The following is an 18,459-nucleotide window of genomic DNA, read 5'->3' on the forward strand; positions in this document are numbered from 1 at the left end:
CAAGAACACTAAAGATAATAAACACTCATCCACTTCAATAGGCACAAGACCAGGCCTTAAAATGCCATTTGCATGCCAGCTATAGCATAACTAAAGGAATGCAGGTTCAGCTTGGTAAAGGGCTTTAAGAAAACAAACTAGTGGTGACATCTAAGGCATTGTTAACATGGGAAAGTTTTACCAGTTATATTGAATATACTTTTTCCATCCTAAGAGCGGCTTCCCAAGCAATATAAATTTAAAAAAAAAAAAAAAAAAAAAAAGCCTCTCTTACACCAGAATAAGTGTCAATCTGGAGATTATAAAACTATAGCAGTACAACTGTAGTGGTTTAACATTAGACCTTAGGCCCTGGTCTACACTGGGAGGGAGGCGGGGGGAGAAAATAGATCTAAGTTACACTACTTCAGCTACGTTATTCACGTAGCTGAAGTTGACGTACTTAGATCGACTTACCTTGGTGTCTTCACCATGGTGAGTTGACTGCTGCCGCTCCCCCGTAGACTCTGCCTGCACCTTTCACGGAGCTGGAGTACAGGAGTCGACAGGAGAGTGCACGGGGGTCGATTTATCGCATCTAGACTAGATACATCGATCCCCTCTGGATCTATCGCTGCCCGCCGATTTGGCGGGTAGTGAAGACATACTCTAGGTTATGATGGTGTAACTTTTCCATATAGACAAGCCCTAAGTGACTGACCTGAAGAATCAAAGCTATTTTTGACACATATATTTTATGAATTGCTTATTGTTGTTTGGTGCCTCCAGATTGGTTTAGGAGTGAAGAGAATTTTGGCTGTAAACGGGTTCTACTCACCACAGATGCACCTCTTTATGAGTGAGTCTGAAAATTAGCTCTCACCCCATCTAGCACCTCCTTCTGTTGGTTGCTCATGCAGTAGCCCCTTTCTCTCCATGACTCAGGATGCCCCTCCTTCATGACTATGCCCACTAACCGGGTCACTGTGTAGTCCCCACCATTTCAGAGGTAACAATCCCACCAGACAAGCTCTCTGTACACAGACTCAAACAATCTTCCATTCCAAGTTTAAGTCCAGTGCCACTTTCCCAATGCCTGGTAGGAGAACCTGAGCCCACCTGCTACTCTGGGTTCTAGCCCAGGAACCCTAAAACTACATCTGCTCAGCCTCAGACCCTGCTTCTGTTTCCCTGAGCTCCTTCCTAAACCCACTGTCTAGGTCCTTGCCTGACTCTGGGATTATCAAGGGTGATTTCTCTGCTCCCCATGGCTACTTCACCTCTCGAGGCCTCTTGTAAGACTATCTAGTCCAGGGAAAGAACCTAGGGCTTATTCTTCCCCTTGATCACCTGCTAGTCCCTGGCAACTCCCTTTCCCTCTAGGATGCAACTACAGACCTCCTCCATTTTACAACTTCTTCTTGCTCACACTTTCTGTTTTATAATCCTAACCCAACACTTTTCCCAGCAGGGCTTCAGCTGTACTTAGGCTTTATCACAGCTAGCTTCCCTCCAGGTGCAGCATATAAGGTTAATTGTACCCTTTCTGGCCTATATTAACCTGCTCAGGGCTTATGCAGGGGGGATACTCTGTCACATTAGCCAACACCCAGAGAGATATGAATTATATTACAAGGGCTAGAAAAGCAATACTTTAGTAACATTAAGTCATAAGTCTGGATGTATCACATAATCAAAAGGATCAGGTCCTGCTCAGTTAAGGTTATAAAAGAAGAGCATGTGAAGAACAATTCCGTGGGGGAGAGAATTCCTTTCAGGGAAAAATCCTTGGAGGAATATTTTATTTTAACTCTGTCTCTGTTGGCATATGTGTTTGCTTTCATGTGTCAAATATATATTTTTTCAGGAGTAGGAGCAAGCACGTCATGTCTGGCACCTGAGTCTTTTTTAATATAGTGATTAGCTGGGGTGTCCCCTGGTTCCTATAATATACACATAGTAGCGCTCAATAGTGTACAAAAGTAAGGCAAAGCATTACTGGAATGAAGTATAGCAAAGTGCTAAGCTAAACAACTTTTTAATTTAAAGCTGGTAACAATGACTGGAATTTAAACAATCCTATTACAGACTAAAATCAAAAAGGGGCAGAAGAGGGTGAAAACATATTAACAGTGTCTGGTGTAAATAGCTTTTTTGACATCAGAGAAGAAAAGGGAATAAAGGAAGCAATTCACTCTATTTTAAAACATCTGCTCATAAAGCACTCAGCATAATAGCTTAATTTCAGAGTGCTTACAAATTCAAGAAAATTGTGAAAGAGAAAATAAAAACCCAATGGAAGTTACCCCCATCAAATGATGGCTGTTCGGTGACCAGTGAAACTGGCGGTCTCTGTCCATTTCTTAGTGAGTAGAAATCCACATCGCAAACCCATCAACTAATTATTACATGTTGGCAGCATTGTTAGCAGTACCAGCAGACAGGCCTTTCACGCTTATGAGTGGTTGCTCCAGGACAGGAAGAAGTTACCTAGACAAGTCAGTGTCGGAAAGGCTACATGGGCTACTTCCTCAGCTGTACCTTTTCCAAGGCCAAATAATGGCTGACCCTCATATGGATGCAATGGAGGGGGAAGTTGGGGAAGGCAGCTAAACCCTAACCTCCCTACCACCTGTGACACCCATATAAATCCAGGCACAAATGCAAGCCAGGAGCCTGGAGGGGCTCAATGGCAGCACCTTTCAAACAGCACAGAGGCAAACTGCATCCTCCCAGGTGTGAGGAAGAGGCAGGGGCATGGTCTTTATATCTCTCTGCACTGGCCAACCGAGTGGGATCAGTACATGTTGTGGAGACTATGCTGCACCCTATAAAAGCATGTAGCAGCAGGTGCATTGTCCATGTCCCACAGAGCTCCAGGTGGCATCTGGAACTCTTTCTGGGTGGGCCAGGTCTGCACTACACCAAAAGCAGTGCTGCGCTTTAAAGCCACAACTGAGGCCTCAGTGAAGAACACAAGAACAGCCAGGCTGCATCAGACCGATGGTCCATCTAGCCTAGTATCCTGTCTTCCGACAGTGGCCATTGCCAGATGCTTGAGTGGGAATGAACAGAACAGGGAAATTATCGAGTGATCCATCCTCTTGTCGTCCATTCCCAGCTTCTGGCAGGATTCAGTTACCTGGATAAGTGCTAAAGCCATTCCCATTTGTTTTAAGGAATACTAATCATATACATGAATATACAGCCCCTCCGGCCCCAACATTTCATAGTTTTACTCTAATAAGCCACAGCATGTTGATCTTAGCTTTGTGTGAATGCTGGCATCCACTGGAGATAGAGATCCTTTGATGTGAACCAATTAGTGCATAGTGGTAATACTATAGTAATATCCTTAGCTCCAGAGGACAGAGTACAAGGAGCTTGTCAGCCTGGTTAGACCAGCGACTTGTAAAAACGACCACCATTGGCCATCTATCTATTTATCCAACTACTTATATGTCCCTCATCATGGGAGTATCAAACCACCATCCTAGTTGAAACCTAGAGGGTTTGCTGAAAATAGTGCAGGTAACTGGTATGTGTATCGCCATATCTTCTTCACCAGCAAAGATCTTCTGATATGACTCATCTCAGGAAGAAAGTACATAAAATCCTATTGCTGCTCGAATAAGGGTGAGTTCTCTTTAAAATATAATCTGATGGAAACTGATGGGAAAAATATAGTGAGTGAGAATTTCATTCTTTGGTTCAGAGTAATTCATTTTGCAGAGAAACTATATTAAAGTGCTTTCAGTTTTGTGGCATGTTGGATAGGTTTCTGAGACATCTGCCACAACATCAGGTTTTTTAAAAAAGCTACTATTTCTGTTCCAAAATTAAGTACAGGATTAGGTAAGCAATGTGAGGTTAAGTAATTCTGTTTGTGGCAAAGAGAGTGATAAAAATACTCGGTACTAGTGCAGTTTTCCTTCCTTTGCTGGTCTCTGCACATTTAAGATGGGCCCAGCATCACCATTCTCCAATAGGAGGTGCAAGGTAAAGAGAAAATGATGAGCCATATTCACAGAAGATAGCACAGGGAGGTGTAAATTAAAGGCTTTTTGCTCTAGAAGGGTTCAGTAGGGGAAGCAGCTTTTATTCCTGTTGAGGGTTCACAGGAGCTGCACTAGGAGAGGATAGCGAGGGGGCTGTGATGGATCATTGTTCTTCCTAGTCATTCTGGTCCCATCCCCTTTCTAGTCAACTGCAGCTACTTCAGGACTCCACTGGACCCCTATGTCCTGTCAAACTGTTTTCCACTGCAACTGCCTCCTTCCCTGGTGGACTTTCCATGCTGGGGACCTCCGTCAGTAAGCTGTTGGGTTGTTGTTATTGATCTTCAAGATCCTTTTGCCTTCTTCCCCATAAAGGAGAAAGACCACTCCAGCACCTCTGTCATATTTCCATTTGGGAGCCTTGACAAGCTACAGTACCTTCCAGACGGTAACCTCTGCAAAGTCTCTGCATTGGTCAATGGTGCTTCAGCACTTTTTATTAATACTATTAACATACAAGTCTCAGGGATGGGAGGTGAGTTAAATCTCTCAAAGACACACTTGTGCACTACTGACCAGCAGCAGTCCTGCTTTATTTCATCTTGCTATGCAGTACTCTGGAAGGACCTGATGACAGATGAGATATAAAATAAGACTCTGACACAGGCTATATTTTGAACATTGCATCCTTTATTTTATGCCTGGATAGATAATGGGGAAAATTTGCAAAGGGGTGCCAATCAGGTCTTTGGCTCTGTGCATATAACTGGCAATTGCATGCACAAATTGGATAGACTGCTGCCTAGACACTACAGTGAGGAGTGCATTAGAAATGCCTAAGATAGACAGTTATCCTTTTTACACACACAGTGGCAATTTGTATAATCAGATTTGGAGGCAAGGTTACAAATTTGGCCCATATTGTTAAAAAACAACAACAGAAGACTTCCAAAATATCAAAGTAAAAAGCAACTTAGAGTAAGGTCAATTTTTCACCCTTTCATTTAAAAAAATCAATAAAACTACACAAGGGAATGATGGCAAATGGGAATACTGTACCCAGCACTCAAGCCAAAGTGGACAGAATGGGAGGAATTTCCCTGCCTCTGGTAGAACTCATCCTTTCCTCAGACATTGTTGAGCTGTTCCTGCCAGTGATGACTTTCATTCCTGGATCAAAATGATAATTCTGAGAGGCAATTTGTCTGGAATGGTGTTGAAGCATGAAGAGACATATGACTCTTCAGCACATCTGGCCTGTAAATATCTTGCAATGCTGGCTACAACAGTGCCATGAGAACACCTGTTCTCAATATCAGGTGACATTGTGAACAAGAAGCAGGCAGGTTATCTCCTGCAAACGTAAACAAACTTGATTGTCTGAGCGATTGGCTGAACAAGAAGTAGGACTGAGTGGACTTGTAGGCTCTAAGGTTTTACATTGTTTTGTTTTTGTGCAGTTATTTTTGTGCATAATTCTACATTTGTAACTTCAACTTTCATGATAAAGTGATTGCGCTATAGTACTTGTACAAGGTGAATTAAAAAATACTATTTCTTTTGATTTTTACAGTACAAATATTTGTAATAAAAATAAATATAAAGCGAGCACTGTACACTTTGTATTCTGTCTTGTAATTGAAATCAATATATTTGAAAATGTAGAAAACATCCAAAAATATTTAAATAAATTATATTATATTATTGTTTAACAGTGCAATTAATTGCAGGATTAATCACGATTAATTTTTTTAATCTCACGATTAATTGCTATTAATTTTTTTAATCACTTAACAGCCCTAATTTTAAAAAATGATGACTTTGTTCATGCTTAAGGTGAAGTCAAGTGACATAACCATTCTGAAGAGTACAATGGACATGGGAACAACAAGACACAGATTCCATAATATAAATGCAGAGTCTGCAACTCTATTTAAAACTATTTCTTAACTTGATTATCCACCCCAAACTACCCAGCAGGGTTGTCCAGTGCAGATCTCAACAGCTCCAGTTGTTGTGAGTATGGTGTGAAGATCATGCCCCTTCTCTATAGCCTCAGGTCTCCCCAGGCTCCGCGCCTGGAAATCAGAGTCCCAACCCATATCTCTCCTGCACACTGAAGGCTGGAGAGATAAGATATGGGTGCAACAAACTACCATGTATTGACATGCCCAGGACCTACGCCCAAGCAGCTGACTTGTTTACAGACCTTCAACTGTACACTTGCTAACTCACCAACCACACTGGAACATACCAATGTTGTGACAATTGTAACCTAACCTCCCCAAAATAGACCTTCTGGGCACCAGTGGGAAGAAGAAAAAACTCACGCAGCAGTTTAACCAGTTTTGCCATATGGAAAAAAATCCCACCCAGACCCCAGAACAGGAAATCAGCCTTGCCCCAGGCATCACCAGAGCCCCAGTAACTAGATTAAGAGTGACAATAACTGAACATTATAGTGAGGGGGTTGTCATGACCTTGTCTACAATGGGGCACTGTGTAAGCACAGGGCTCTGCCCACAGAGAACTATAGAGTTTAAGGCCAAAAGGCAATACCCGATCATCTAGTCTGACCTCCCATACATCCCAGGACACCAACACAACCCTCACACTAAACCTAATGACCAAAATCTTACAGCCCATAGGAGACTATACTACTATGTGCCACAGGCAGCAAATATGAGGGATTGAGATATACCAATACCCCCATGCCCCCCACAATGGCAGGGAAATAATTAAGTGAGATATACCCAGATAACTTGGCAAGTGATATGGAACAGCTTCCAGGATCAGGGCCTTAATGTTCTAATGGTGTCATTTTCATAGACTCATAAACTATAAGGCCAGACAGGACCATCATGATCATCTAGTGTGACCTCATGTACATCGCAGGCCACAGAACCTTTCCCACCCACACACTCCTGTAAAAGGACCATAGCCTCTGGCTTAGTAACTGAAGTCCTCAAAAATTGATTTAAAGACTTAAAGTTTCAGAGAATGCATTGTTTACTCTAGTTCAAACCATCAAGGGACCCATGCCCTACATTGCAGAAGACGACGAAAATCCCCCAGAGTTTCTGTCAATCTGACCTGGGGGAAAATTCCTTCCAACCCCAAATATGGTGATCAGTTAGACCCTGAGCATGTGGGCAAGATCTACTGCCAGATAGTTGGGAAACAATTATCTGTACTAACTCGGAGCCCTCCCCATCTACTGTCTCATCTCTAGTTGTTGGAGATATTTGCTAATAGCAGTCGCAGATGGGCCATATGACATTGTAGGGAATCTCATCATACCATCCCCTCCATAAATTTATCAAGCTCAGTCTTCAAACAAGTTAGGTTTTTTGCCCATACTGCTCCCTGTGGAAGACTGTTCCAGAACTTCACTCCTCTGATGGCTAGAAATTTTTGCCTAATTTCAATCCTAAATGTATTCATAGCCAGTTTATATCCATTTGTTCTTGTGCCAACATTGGCCCTTAACTTAAATAACTCTTCTTCCTCCCTGGTGTTCATCCCTCTGATGTATTTATAGAGCGCAATCATATCTCCCCTCTGCCTTCATTTTATTATGATAAACAAGTCAAGAGCTTTAAGTTTTCTCTCTTAAATTTCCCTTCTCCATTCCTTTGATTATCCAGATGAGATCTTACTTTGTGTGACAGTAATAACACTTCCCTATCTCTACTGGAAATACCTTGCCTGATGCATTTTCGGATTGCATTAGCCTTTTTCATGGTTTCACGACACGGTTGGCTCATAGTCGTCCTGTGATCAACCAATACAGCCAAACTAATACATCCCCACTTTATACCAAAAATTCTTGTTATTAGTCCATAAAAGCATGACCTTGCACTTCACACTATTAAATTTCATCCAATTTCTATTACTCCAGTTTTCAAGGTCATCCAAATCATCTTGTTATTAGGGCTGTTAATTGCAGTTAACTCACATGATTAACTCAAAAAATTAATTGTGATTAAAAATTTTAATTGCAATTAATCACACTTATAACAATAGAATACCAATTGAAATTTATTAAATATTTTTGGATGTTTTTCTACATTTTCAATATTGATTTCAATGACAACACAGAATACAAAATGCACAGGCTCACTTTATATTATTATTTTTGATTACAAATATATTCACTGTAAAAATGATAAATAAAAGAAATAGTATTTTTCAATTCACCTCATACAAGTACTGTAGTGCAATCTCTTTATCATGAACATGTAACTTACAAATGCAGATTTTATTTTATTTTTTTTGGTTAAATAACTGCACTTAAAAACAAAACAGTGTAAAACTTTAGTGCCTACAAGTCCACTCAGTACGACTTCTTATGCTGCCAATCGTTAAGACAAACAAGTTTGTTTACATTTAAGGGAGATGCTGCTGCCTGCTTCTTATTTACAATGTCACCTGAAAGTGAGAACAGGCATTCGCATGGCGCTTTTGTAGCCAGCATTGCAAGATATTTACATGCCAGATATGCTAAACATTCGTATGCCCCTTCCATGCTTCGGCCACCATTCCAGAGGACATGCTTCCAGGCTGATGATGCTCGTTAAAAAAATAATGCATCCATTAAATTTGTGACTGTACTCCTTTGGGGGGAGAATTGTATGTCTCCTGCTCTGTTTTATGCACATTCTGCATATATTTAATGTTATAGCAGTCTCGGGTGATGACCCAGCACATGTTCGTTTTAAGAACACTTTCACAGCAGATTTGACAAAACGCAAAGAAGGTACCAATGTGAGATTTCTAAAAATGGCTACAGCACTCAACCCAAAGTTTAAGAATCTGAAATGCCATCCAAAATCTGAGAGGGACGAGATGTGGAGCATGCTTTTAGAAGTCTTAACAGAACAACACTCTGATGCGGAAACTACAGAACCCAAACCACCAAAAAAGAAAATCAACTTTCTGCTGGTGGCATCTGACTTAGATGATGAAAATGAATATGCATCAGTCCACCCTGCTTTGTATCATTATCGAGCATAACTCGTCATCAGCATGGATGCATGTCCCCTGAAATGGTGGTTGAATCTTGAAAGGACATATGAATCTTTAGCGCATTGGGCCCATAAATATCTTGCAACACCAACTACAACAGTGCCACGCGAACGCCTGTTCTCACATTCAGGTGACATTGTAAACAAGAAGCAGGCAGCATTATCTCATGCAAATTGCAACCAACCTTGATTGTCTGGGTGACTGGCTGACCAAAATGTAGTACTGAGTGGACTTGTAGGCTCTAAAGTTTTACATTGTTTTATTTTTGAATGCATTTTTGTACATAATTCTACCTTTGTAAGTTCAACTTTTATGATAAAGAAATTGCACTACAGTACCTGTATGAGGTGAATTGAAAAATACAATTTTTTTGTTTTTTACAGTCAAATATTTGTAATCAAAAATAAATATAAAGTGAGCTTTGTATTCTGTGTTGTAATTGAAATTAATATATTTGAAAATGTAGTAAACATCCAAAAATATTTAGAATAAATGGTATTCTATTGTTTAACAGAGCGCTTAACCGTGATTAATTTTTTTAATTGCTTGACAGCACTACTTGTTATGATATTCTAGTCCTCCTCCATATTGGCAATAACTCCCAACTTTGTATCATCCACAAATTTCATTAGTACCCCAAAACTGAGGCACCCAAAATCACTTGTCAATTTTGAAAATGTAAGCCCTAGCTTTTAAGCTAATGCATATTAACAAATAGAGCTGTTCAATTATTTTCCACCTAAAGAATTTGGGGCTCAATCTTGACTTCCTTAACACAGACATTCCCACTTCTGTCAACGGGATGTGCCTGAATAAGAACTAAATCAGAACTGAGCAAAGATTTCGGCATGTGGCCCTTTGATATGGTCTGTCAGTTCCTATACAGGTATTCCAACCTTTACTCAGTATCTTCCTATCACAAAATACTTGGTCACAGTAAGTATAGCTCAAATTTTTCCACTTTATCCCATATAACAAATCACAGAAGGAAAAGACCTATTAGGTCACCTAATCTATCTCCAGTCAATCTGAGTTTGTTTCCAATTTTGTACATTTACTAGAGCTCTGTCCAGTCTAATTTTAGATGTTCTAAATGACAGTGCTTCTGGCACTTGCCTTAGGATAATAGTAGAAGATCCCACCGCGGTGTGATGTGAAGCATCACATTGCAAATGCCTTAATAGACCAAGGAAACTTGGTCAGAATTTTAGCATGTCAGGTATCATCAAGAAGCTTTTATTCAAGATGGCATGATTTGTTATAAGCAAAACAAAGTAACAGCCATATTGGAAAGAATACTACATTGTGCAGCTTCCAGTACAGGCTCACACAAGTTGTGGAAATATAAAAACTCTTTTGTAATTTTTTTGGGTGGAGGGGTACACAAGGAAAGAGGACAAGATACATACTAGTTCTGGGCAAGATGCAGCTCCTGTTGATTTCACTGGGAGTTGGATCAGGCCCTTTCCCCTTCATATCTTATATTATGTAATACTCAGGAGGCCGTATGGGTTATGCATGGAATCAAGAGAACCAGGTTCTAATCCTGGCTTTGCTATTGAGCCCCAGGGTGGCCTCAGACAAGTCATGGAGCCAACATTTTTAAACCTGGTTGCCCAAAATTAGGCTCCTAAATAAAAGCAGCTTGATTTTTAACAGTGCTGAGCACTCGCAGCTCCCCTTTGAGTCAATGGGATATTTGGATACTAGAATCTCATAGGATCAGGCCACTTTTATTGAGGACCCTGAATATGGATTTAGGCACCCACATTGAGAAATGTTGGTAACAAACTCTAACTCAGATCCCTCATCTGTAAAAGAGGGCTAACAATATAGTAAATCCCTTACCTACCCCACAGTGGTGTTTTGAGAATTATTCAGGTGTGCAAAGCACTTTGAATATGTGAAGGGTATAGCTTCGGTCCTTGGATTTCCTTTCCTCATCAGAAGAAACAATATTACGCTCTGACCTTGGCATCTCTTTTTTTATTTGGTCAGATGGGCCATGATCTAGCAAGCCTTGAAGTATGAGCTGAACTTTCATCAGAGTTCAATGGAACTACTCATGTGCTTAAGATTCAGCATATACTTAAGTATTTTGCTGGATCAGTGCCATGGAGCCGACTCTCTTCCAGAACACTCACTACATGCAGTACCTAACAACATTCATTATTTCAGTCTTTACACCCATCACTCCTAAGAACCCAATCTTGCAACTGGATCTGTGTAGACAGATCACTGAACCCACGCAGAATCCCTTTGAAGTCTACAGGGCTATGTGCAGCTTGAGTAGATGCAATTGCAGAATCAGAGCCTAATTTGTATGCCAACTGATTTTTATTATATACCCAGTGTTTTTTAGTTTAGATGGTTACCAAGCATTTTAACAGGCTGTTTTCTTAAGGAGAAACATTTTACTTACCATCCAACAGGCCTGCTTCATAACAAGTTACTGAGAGCTACAGGCAAAGTGGCAACATGTATGATACAGTCAAAGTGGAAGTATTTTTCTTCAAATGTTTTTTCAGTAATTACCATATTTTTTCACAAGAATACATATCCAAGTCTGCTTCAATGTCTACATTAAAAACAAACACATTTCTCTCTTAAAGGGACATTGCCGAGTTTAAAATAATAGGCCAAATCCCAGGCCTTATGGGGTAACGTGACTCCCTTCACTCTGTCCATTTAAATGTCACTCATTTTCATTGACTCCCTTCAAACTCATCACTAGTGCCCAGGTGGGATGGAATGATGCACTCAGCTGCCAGTGTTTTTGTTAATTTTTTTCACTATGGAATTATTACTTTTCTAAAAACTCAGTCTTGATAGTGTGTTTGAGACACCAGATTTATTCCATACAATGCAGTACAGGCTACCATGGAAAGATAAAGCTGTGGTTACTTTAAAGCAACTCCATTTTTTACATGCTAGTAAGCCTACATCTAAATCAATGCCAGCCAAAAACCAAATTTACTCTAGTATTTCTTAAACTGACGCAGGGTGTCTATTCTCTCTTTGATATGAACATAATTCCCAATAACATTAATGAAGCTAGGCTTGTGTATCTAGGGGAGAACAGACCCTTTAGTGTGAACTGATGCAATGACATTTATTTGCCCATTATATATTCCTGGGGAAATATTTGAAGTAGTCTGTACAATTGCAGATTGTATTCACAGCAGATACATGGTAGCTTAAGTTACATTTTAGTGGTGTTACCTTTGTTCCTCAGGTGCTGTGTGAGCACAATACTAATGAATTTCATACTGAGCAGCCTAGATATTTTGTAATTCTGTAATTTTGTATTAAATTCACTCAGAGGGCCTGACTCACCCTCATTTATATCATTGCTACTTTCAGTGGAAGGTCAGTAATGCGACGTTCAGTGGCCAGTTGACAACATTGGTACGTTAGCAAATTTGCACAAAGCACAAAAAACACCAACACTTAACAGGAGCGCCACATGAAGGTTGTGGTCTTTCAACCACCAGGTTTTGATTTATGTCAGAAAGACTGATGCAGGTTGCATCACATCAGGACATCTCATGGGAGATGTGGACAAACCCTCTTTAAATGAAAAAAAAAAGGCAAACACTTGTATGTGACTGTGGTTACCAGGCACAAACGATGGAGCACATCATATCTGAGTGTCCCCTTCGCTCTTTTGCCGAGGGTCTGAAGGACATTCATCAGTTCACTGCCGTGGCAATGTGCTGGCTATCAAATCTAGATATACATTTGTAATCATTGCTACCTACGCAAGCCATACGAAAGAAGACCCTTATTTATACAGGTATAAATCTTGAGTAACTCCTCTGACGTCTACAGAGTTACACTGCAGTAAAACTGTTGCTAGAAGAGAAACTGTTCCACAGAATGGAAAAAAAAAAAAATTGCACTGCTCCTTGCTAGCAAGTGCTAAATTTGCCCCCACTTTTCATTGACTAACTATTGCTGCTCTTGATGCAATGGCTTCAATATATAGGGAATTTATTCCAATAAATACCTTATACACAGTGTGTAAAACTCTGTAGACTTTTTTTGTTTGTTTTCCATTTTACAAAGTAAAGTAGGAATGAAAAACAAAATGTTGAAATTGGATAAACACCGAAATTTAATTCATATGATTTTGAAATTATGGTCGGTACAATAAACTCCTTTGCATAGAAGAAAATGAAGTTAACATGATTTTTAGTAGTGCCAAAAAGCTTTATATTTTGTAATAGGGAAATATTAGTGTGCTTATAGTCAGGAATTGTGTATGTGTGTGTTTGAGAGAGATAGAGAGAGACACACACACAAAGGGGAATAATGTTATGAACGAGTATAATAGCTTCAGAGGTCGAAGTGTACAAAAACAATTAAATGCTGTTTGTTTCTCTGGCCTGAAGGACACAGCTAGAAAATTGCTTTACAACTTAATGGTATACAAAAAGATTTTCAAGAATTGAGGGTCTATTAACAAATGAAATGTAATCTTGCTGGTAAATATCTCAAACATTTCATTTCTCAAGCAAAATTTGCACATTCAGACACTTGTATGTATTCTATACTATTTTCCACAATAGGACCTAGCTAAAATCTAGAAAATAAAATTATTTAGTCCATGCAACATACTGACATATTTAGAAACTAATCCTGTGTTTTCAAGAGAAAAACTATTCAAGAAAAAACAGTGAAAAAGTGGAAAGTACAGGTATAAAAACAGAGTACGCGAGGACACAGCAAAATCAAAAGTTCCAAAGTTTTAAAACATTCCCTGTATGGTTTGGGAGTACACTGCAACAAAACAGGTCACTTGTGAGCTGGTATTCATCGAGTCCAAAGCCAGAAGGGACCATTGTGATCATTTAGTCTGAGCTCTTGTATAACAAAGGCTATAAAAATTCCCCAAAATAATTCCAGTTTGAACTAGAACAAATCTTTTAGAAAAACAACCAGTCTTGATTTACAAATGACCAGTGATGAAGAATCTGCCATTAAGCTACCATAGGAAGTAATACCTGCCAGGTAGATTCCCTACAAACTGTGAAAACCACTAAAAAGGTGTTTGTTCTTAATTGATAGACTTAATTCATATAGCAAATATAGGTGCATATCCTGAAAACCCTAATGAATGGGACCTCTCATGTGAGTAGGGTTGGCAGGGATGGGCCCTTGATTTCTCAATCAGCAGCCTGGGTGAAAACAAGTAAATAAAGGGATCAATTCTGTGACTCTTACTCATTAGTAATTTTCACTCATGCCGGCATTTCATGGCATGAGTATGAATTAATTGTATAAATCAGGATTGGCCTCCAAAATCCCTAGGTGGTCTGTGGACAGGTTGCTAAATTTGGAATTAGACTGCTATTTTGGTTCCAGCTAGTCCAAACTCTTCCGACTTATAAATGGCAGTATTGCTGCTTAAAGGAATCCTCAGAATCAGTGATATAGTATGAGAATGTCATCTGAAGGATAGCACAGGATATGTGCACCCATGTAGCATGCTCCATCCAGAAATGCTTCTTATTTACTCCTACTGTTCATGAAAAGATTCTCTTGAGTGTACTATAAAAAGGAACCTGAGTAAATTTTGCCATTGCAAAGTTGGCTTCAACATACTCTCTCCTTAGATTTGGCTAGTACTGCACTGGAATTTTTACTTTGGGTTTTACTTTGGAATTTTTACTTTACTAGATTTCACTGCAGTGATGTTGATTTTTTTGGCTTCTAATATGTATTGGAGGAAATAGAGGGAAAATAATGGTTGGTTGTCCCAGGAACTTAATTGTAACTGCTGTGCATCTGTCATTAACATGACAGGTTGATGTGAAGGATATTTAACAAACGATGCAGCTCAGTATGACATGAATGACAAGATGCAATGTTTTGCTCTACGCACAGCTGTCGATAAAGGTCCCAATATACACCATTATATTCATAACCAGAATTTGGGTGAGTCCTCTACTGGATGGAGTTAAGGAATTGTTGCAATAGATCAAAAAAGCAGGCACATTTTCCCTAGAAACCTAAAAGAGATGAGAAAAAGAAAAGGCACAGGTTCCCAGAAGGTTTTATGCCATACTGAATTTTGCAAGCCTACTTTTGGAGGCTATTTACAATGGCCTTATGCTGTTCCCTGAAGACACTCCACAATGTGGATTAATAGGTAACATCTGATATTTTTATCCATTTTATAGGTGAATTGAAGACAGAGTCAAATATTAATGTCAGTCACAGCAATGTAAAAGCAGAGTAACTTCATGACTTCAATGAAGCTATACTGGATTTCCACCACTGTAAATGAGATCAGACTATGACCACAGATTGCATTTTAAGTACTATTTTAAGTGAAACTTCCATCCTGATCTCTCTAAAATAACGTAGAGCACCTCCAGCAGCTGTAGGCCTGTGACCTGATCAATCCCCCACCTCCATATTAAATCAGCCAAGGGTGAAACTCAGGCCTTGGCTACACTGGCGCTGTACAGCGCTGGAACTTGCTGCCCCCAGGGGGGGGAAAAAGCCCCCCCCCCCCCCGAGCGCAGCACTGTAAAGCACCAGTGTAATCAGCGCCTGCAGTGCTGCACGCTCACTCGCAGCGCTGCAAGCTATTCCCCTCGGAGAGGTGCCGTGGCAGCGCTCTGAATTGCCAAGTGTAGCCAAGGCCTCAGGGAGTTCACCATTAAAATTGAAAAAAAAGGAATGTTTTGCTGCTGCTAACGCAACCCCACCTCAGGAATGTCCCTAACGAGAGTTATAACCACCAAGGGTGTAAAGTAGAGACACCCAGGTGCTGGGAAATTGGGACAGATACAGAAAGAGACTCAATAAATGATAAAATAAGCTCTAACCAGAGTTTTTATGTTGATCATCTGCATAAACAGAGAGGGTCACAACTAAGTTACAATGTAGACATGAATGATAACATGTAAAAACTTGGGCAGGAAGGAGGACACATAGGTGCTGGTGTGTAATTGGTTAAAATTTCTGTTATTTAGGAGTGTGGGATAATGTGATAGGTTTAGTAAATTTGAAGGATGTAGCTCATTTTACCTATATGATGTAAATGAAAAACAATGTTCTTTGGGAACCATTTCCGGATTGCAGTTCAACATCAAGCTACTGGAACTCTGACCCCTCTGCACGACCGTGACGTGCAGAGGCATCGCCAGGAACCCCCACATGAGTGGATCCTGACTGGCCATCGGGCAAAACTTGTCTGTATATTGGGAGTGGTGAGCATAAGAGATTTGCTTGGCATATGTATTCTGTGTTTCTAATAAATAGATGTTTAGAGCACAGCTGTTTAAGGCTCTTTCACTGGGAAAACATTCTGCAGACCCGGAAAGCCCTGAGCCCAGAGGGAAATGGCGGGTATTTAGGTTCCCCAGGTTTCTTCCTGAGCCCCATGGGTAAGGATAGGTGCTTTACATCCTGAGCCCTTGGAAGGGAAAGGGTGTGGGTGTCTAAATTGACTGGGTCACGCCTTGCCCCCTTGGTAGGGCATAGGCAGGGTGCCCTAGATTTTTGGGGGTAACACAGCTGGTTCTCCTTACCATACACCACATCACCAGCCAACATATTGGCTGTAATCTGAATATTACAGTTTATTGGTGATTTACAAAAACAATGAGAAGAAATCCAAATGAAACCCAGGCTTGTCGGACGCACCATGTTATAAATCCCTATTCTAAGGCCAGATTTCTAAACCAGCGTGTATATGACATCTGAAATCCAACAAAATTAATTCTTAAATTTGTGTAAAGCCTATTTTGGGATTCAAAGATCAAGCAAGTGTGTCCTTAAATTAGTTTAACTGTAGATCAATCTGCCAGAGGTCTGAGTAGGGCTATGCAGCTAAGGAACAAGTGAAACCAACACAGATAATCCTTTGGGAGGGTAAAGGAGGGAGAGAGAGAAAGCTAACCATAGCAGTTCAGAACACTGTACAACTGCTCATATGATGGAGATTTCAGAGAGTGCTCCTAGTACAAGGTCACAGGAGGAGGAGGACTTTACATAATCTCACAGGCGGCCACACAACTTGGCGCAGTTTTCACCGATGAAATCATACCCCAAGCAGCCCAGGGAGCAGTTGTGGCAGATGCACCAAAGCGCATCCTGGGGGAGAAGGGAGGCAGAGCGGGGCCTCATGAAGTACAGTAATTCAATTGCTAAGCCGCTCTGCGGCGGGAGCGAGAAAGAGGAGCCTGCAGCGCAGGTCCCGGCAGCAGAGGCGGCTGCCATCCGAGCCTGGGTTCTACCTGCTAAATAATGCAGCTGCGGCTGCAAAGCAGGGCTGGAGTCAGGGATCCAGTGACCCCTGTGCGCGCGCCTCCTCCTTCCCCGGGGATGCGGTACCTGCTGCAGCGCCCGATCCACCGGCCCTGGGGGGGGACCAACCGCACAGCCCCCGCAGCCCCCTCCCCCCGTACTCCCCAATTCCTCGCAGCGCACTGGATACTGCAGATCAGCTGGGGGTGCAGGGGGGCGCACAAGTCAGGCGAGGGGTGTGGGGGGGGGTCTGACTCCTTCCCTCGGCAGCTGTCCGCTTTCAAAGCAATGGCACCAGCCAGGATCCCCACAACTTCCCTGAGGCAAAGCAAGCCAAGGACCCCCCGCCCCAGGATCACTGGGTCCGACCACCCCGGAGAGCTGCGCCCTCCAGGGATTGCCTCTGAGCACTGCATCACCCCCACCCCCAGCGCTCCATACCAGAGCTCCAGCTTCCAGGGTCCCCCGGTGTCCCCCACCCGTGTGGGGCTGTAGGAGCCCGCTCCCCCCGCCCCCAGCAGAGCCTCTCCCCTCCCCACTCTCCTCTGCTCCAACTTCCTACCCCGCCCCGGCGGAGCGGGCCCCGGGGAGACACGAGACATTCCACCTCTTCCTACACTGGGCTCGCCAAGCCCGCTCCTGTACCTGGGTGGCTTTGTGGAACTGCTTCTTCAGCCCGGCCACAGACATGGTAGGATGCTGCAAGGAAGCGCCCCGGGCTCAGGAATGCTGCTGCTGCTGCTGCTAAGAGGATGGGAGCGACTCGAGGACCAGATGGCTGATTGCAGCTGAAAGGGGGATTTCGCTCGCTCGCTGCTCTCAGATCCTCTTTAACCCAGCGAACAGGTTATCAGATGCCAGTCTTTGGTGCAGAAACCCTGACGTCAAAGAGAGGGAATCCAGCCTCTTAAAGAGAAAGCTGTCATCCCAGTCCTCGTTTCCTTCTCCAGTCCTCAAGCCCCGCTTCCCCGTTTGTTCTTCACAATATGACACGAGCAGCCCCTGATTTCTCTGCTGTAGAATTGTTTAAATTAGAGCATGGAATTAAAAATAAAAAACTAATCAAACAGACTGAGATCTTTATTTATAATGCATGTATAGAGAGAGATTTCCAAATCCTGAGCCCCCTACTTTGGAGCTCTGCCCCCATGTCTGTGTGGCAGGGCTCAAGACCTCATTGGGTCAGTTCTTG

At 41.7% G+C, this 18,459-nt stretch overlaps 1 protein-coding gene across 1 annotated transcript in view; it reads right to left on the minus strand.

The window, feature by feature from the left end:
• SH3GL2 (SH3 domain containing GRB2 like 2, endophilin A1) overlaps window positions 1-18,163 on the minus strand; it is a 156,035-nt gene extending 137,872 nt beyond the window's left edge. Inside the window, exon 1 of the mRNA XM_034774598.1 lies at window positions 17,913-18,163. Within this exon, the coding sequence (XP_034630489.1) occupies window positions 17,913-17,957 (45 nt within the window). The 5' untranslated portion in view covers window positions 17,958-18,163. The remainder of the gene's footprint in view (window positions 1-17,912) is intronic.
• Window positions 18,164-18,459: the final 296 nt, after the last annotated feature.

Source organism: Trachemys scripta, chromosome 6 (genome assembly GCF_013100865.1).
Source record: "Trachemys scripta elegans isolate TJP31775 chromosome 6, CAS_Tse_1.0, whole genome shotgun sequence".
In the NCBI taxonomy this organism is placed as follows: Eukaryota; Metazoa; Chordata; order Testudines; family Emydidae; genus Trachemys; species Trachemys scripta.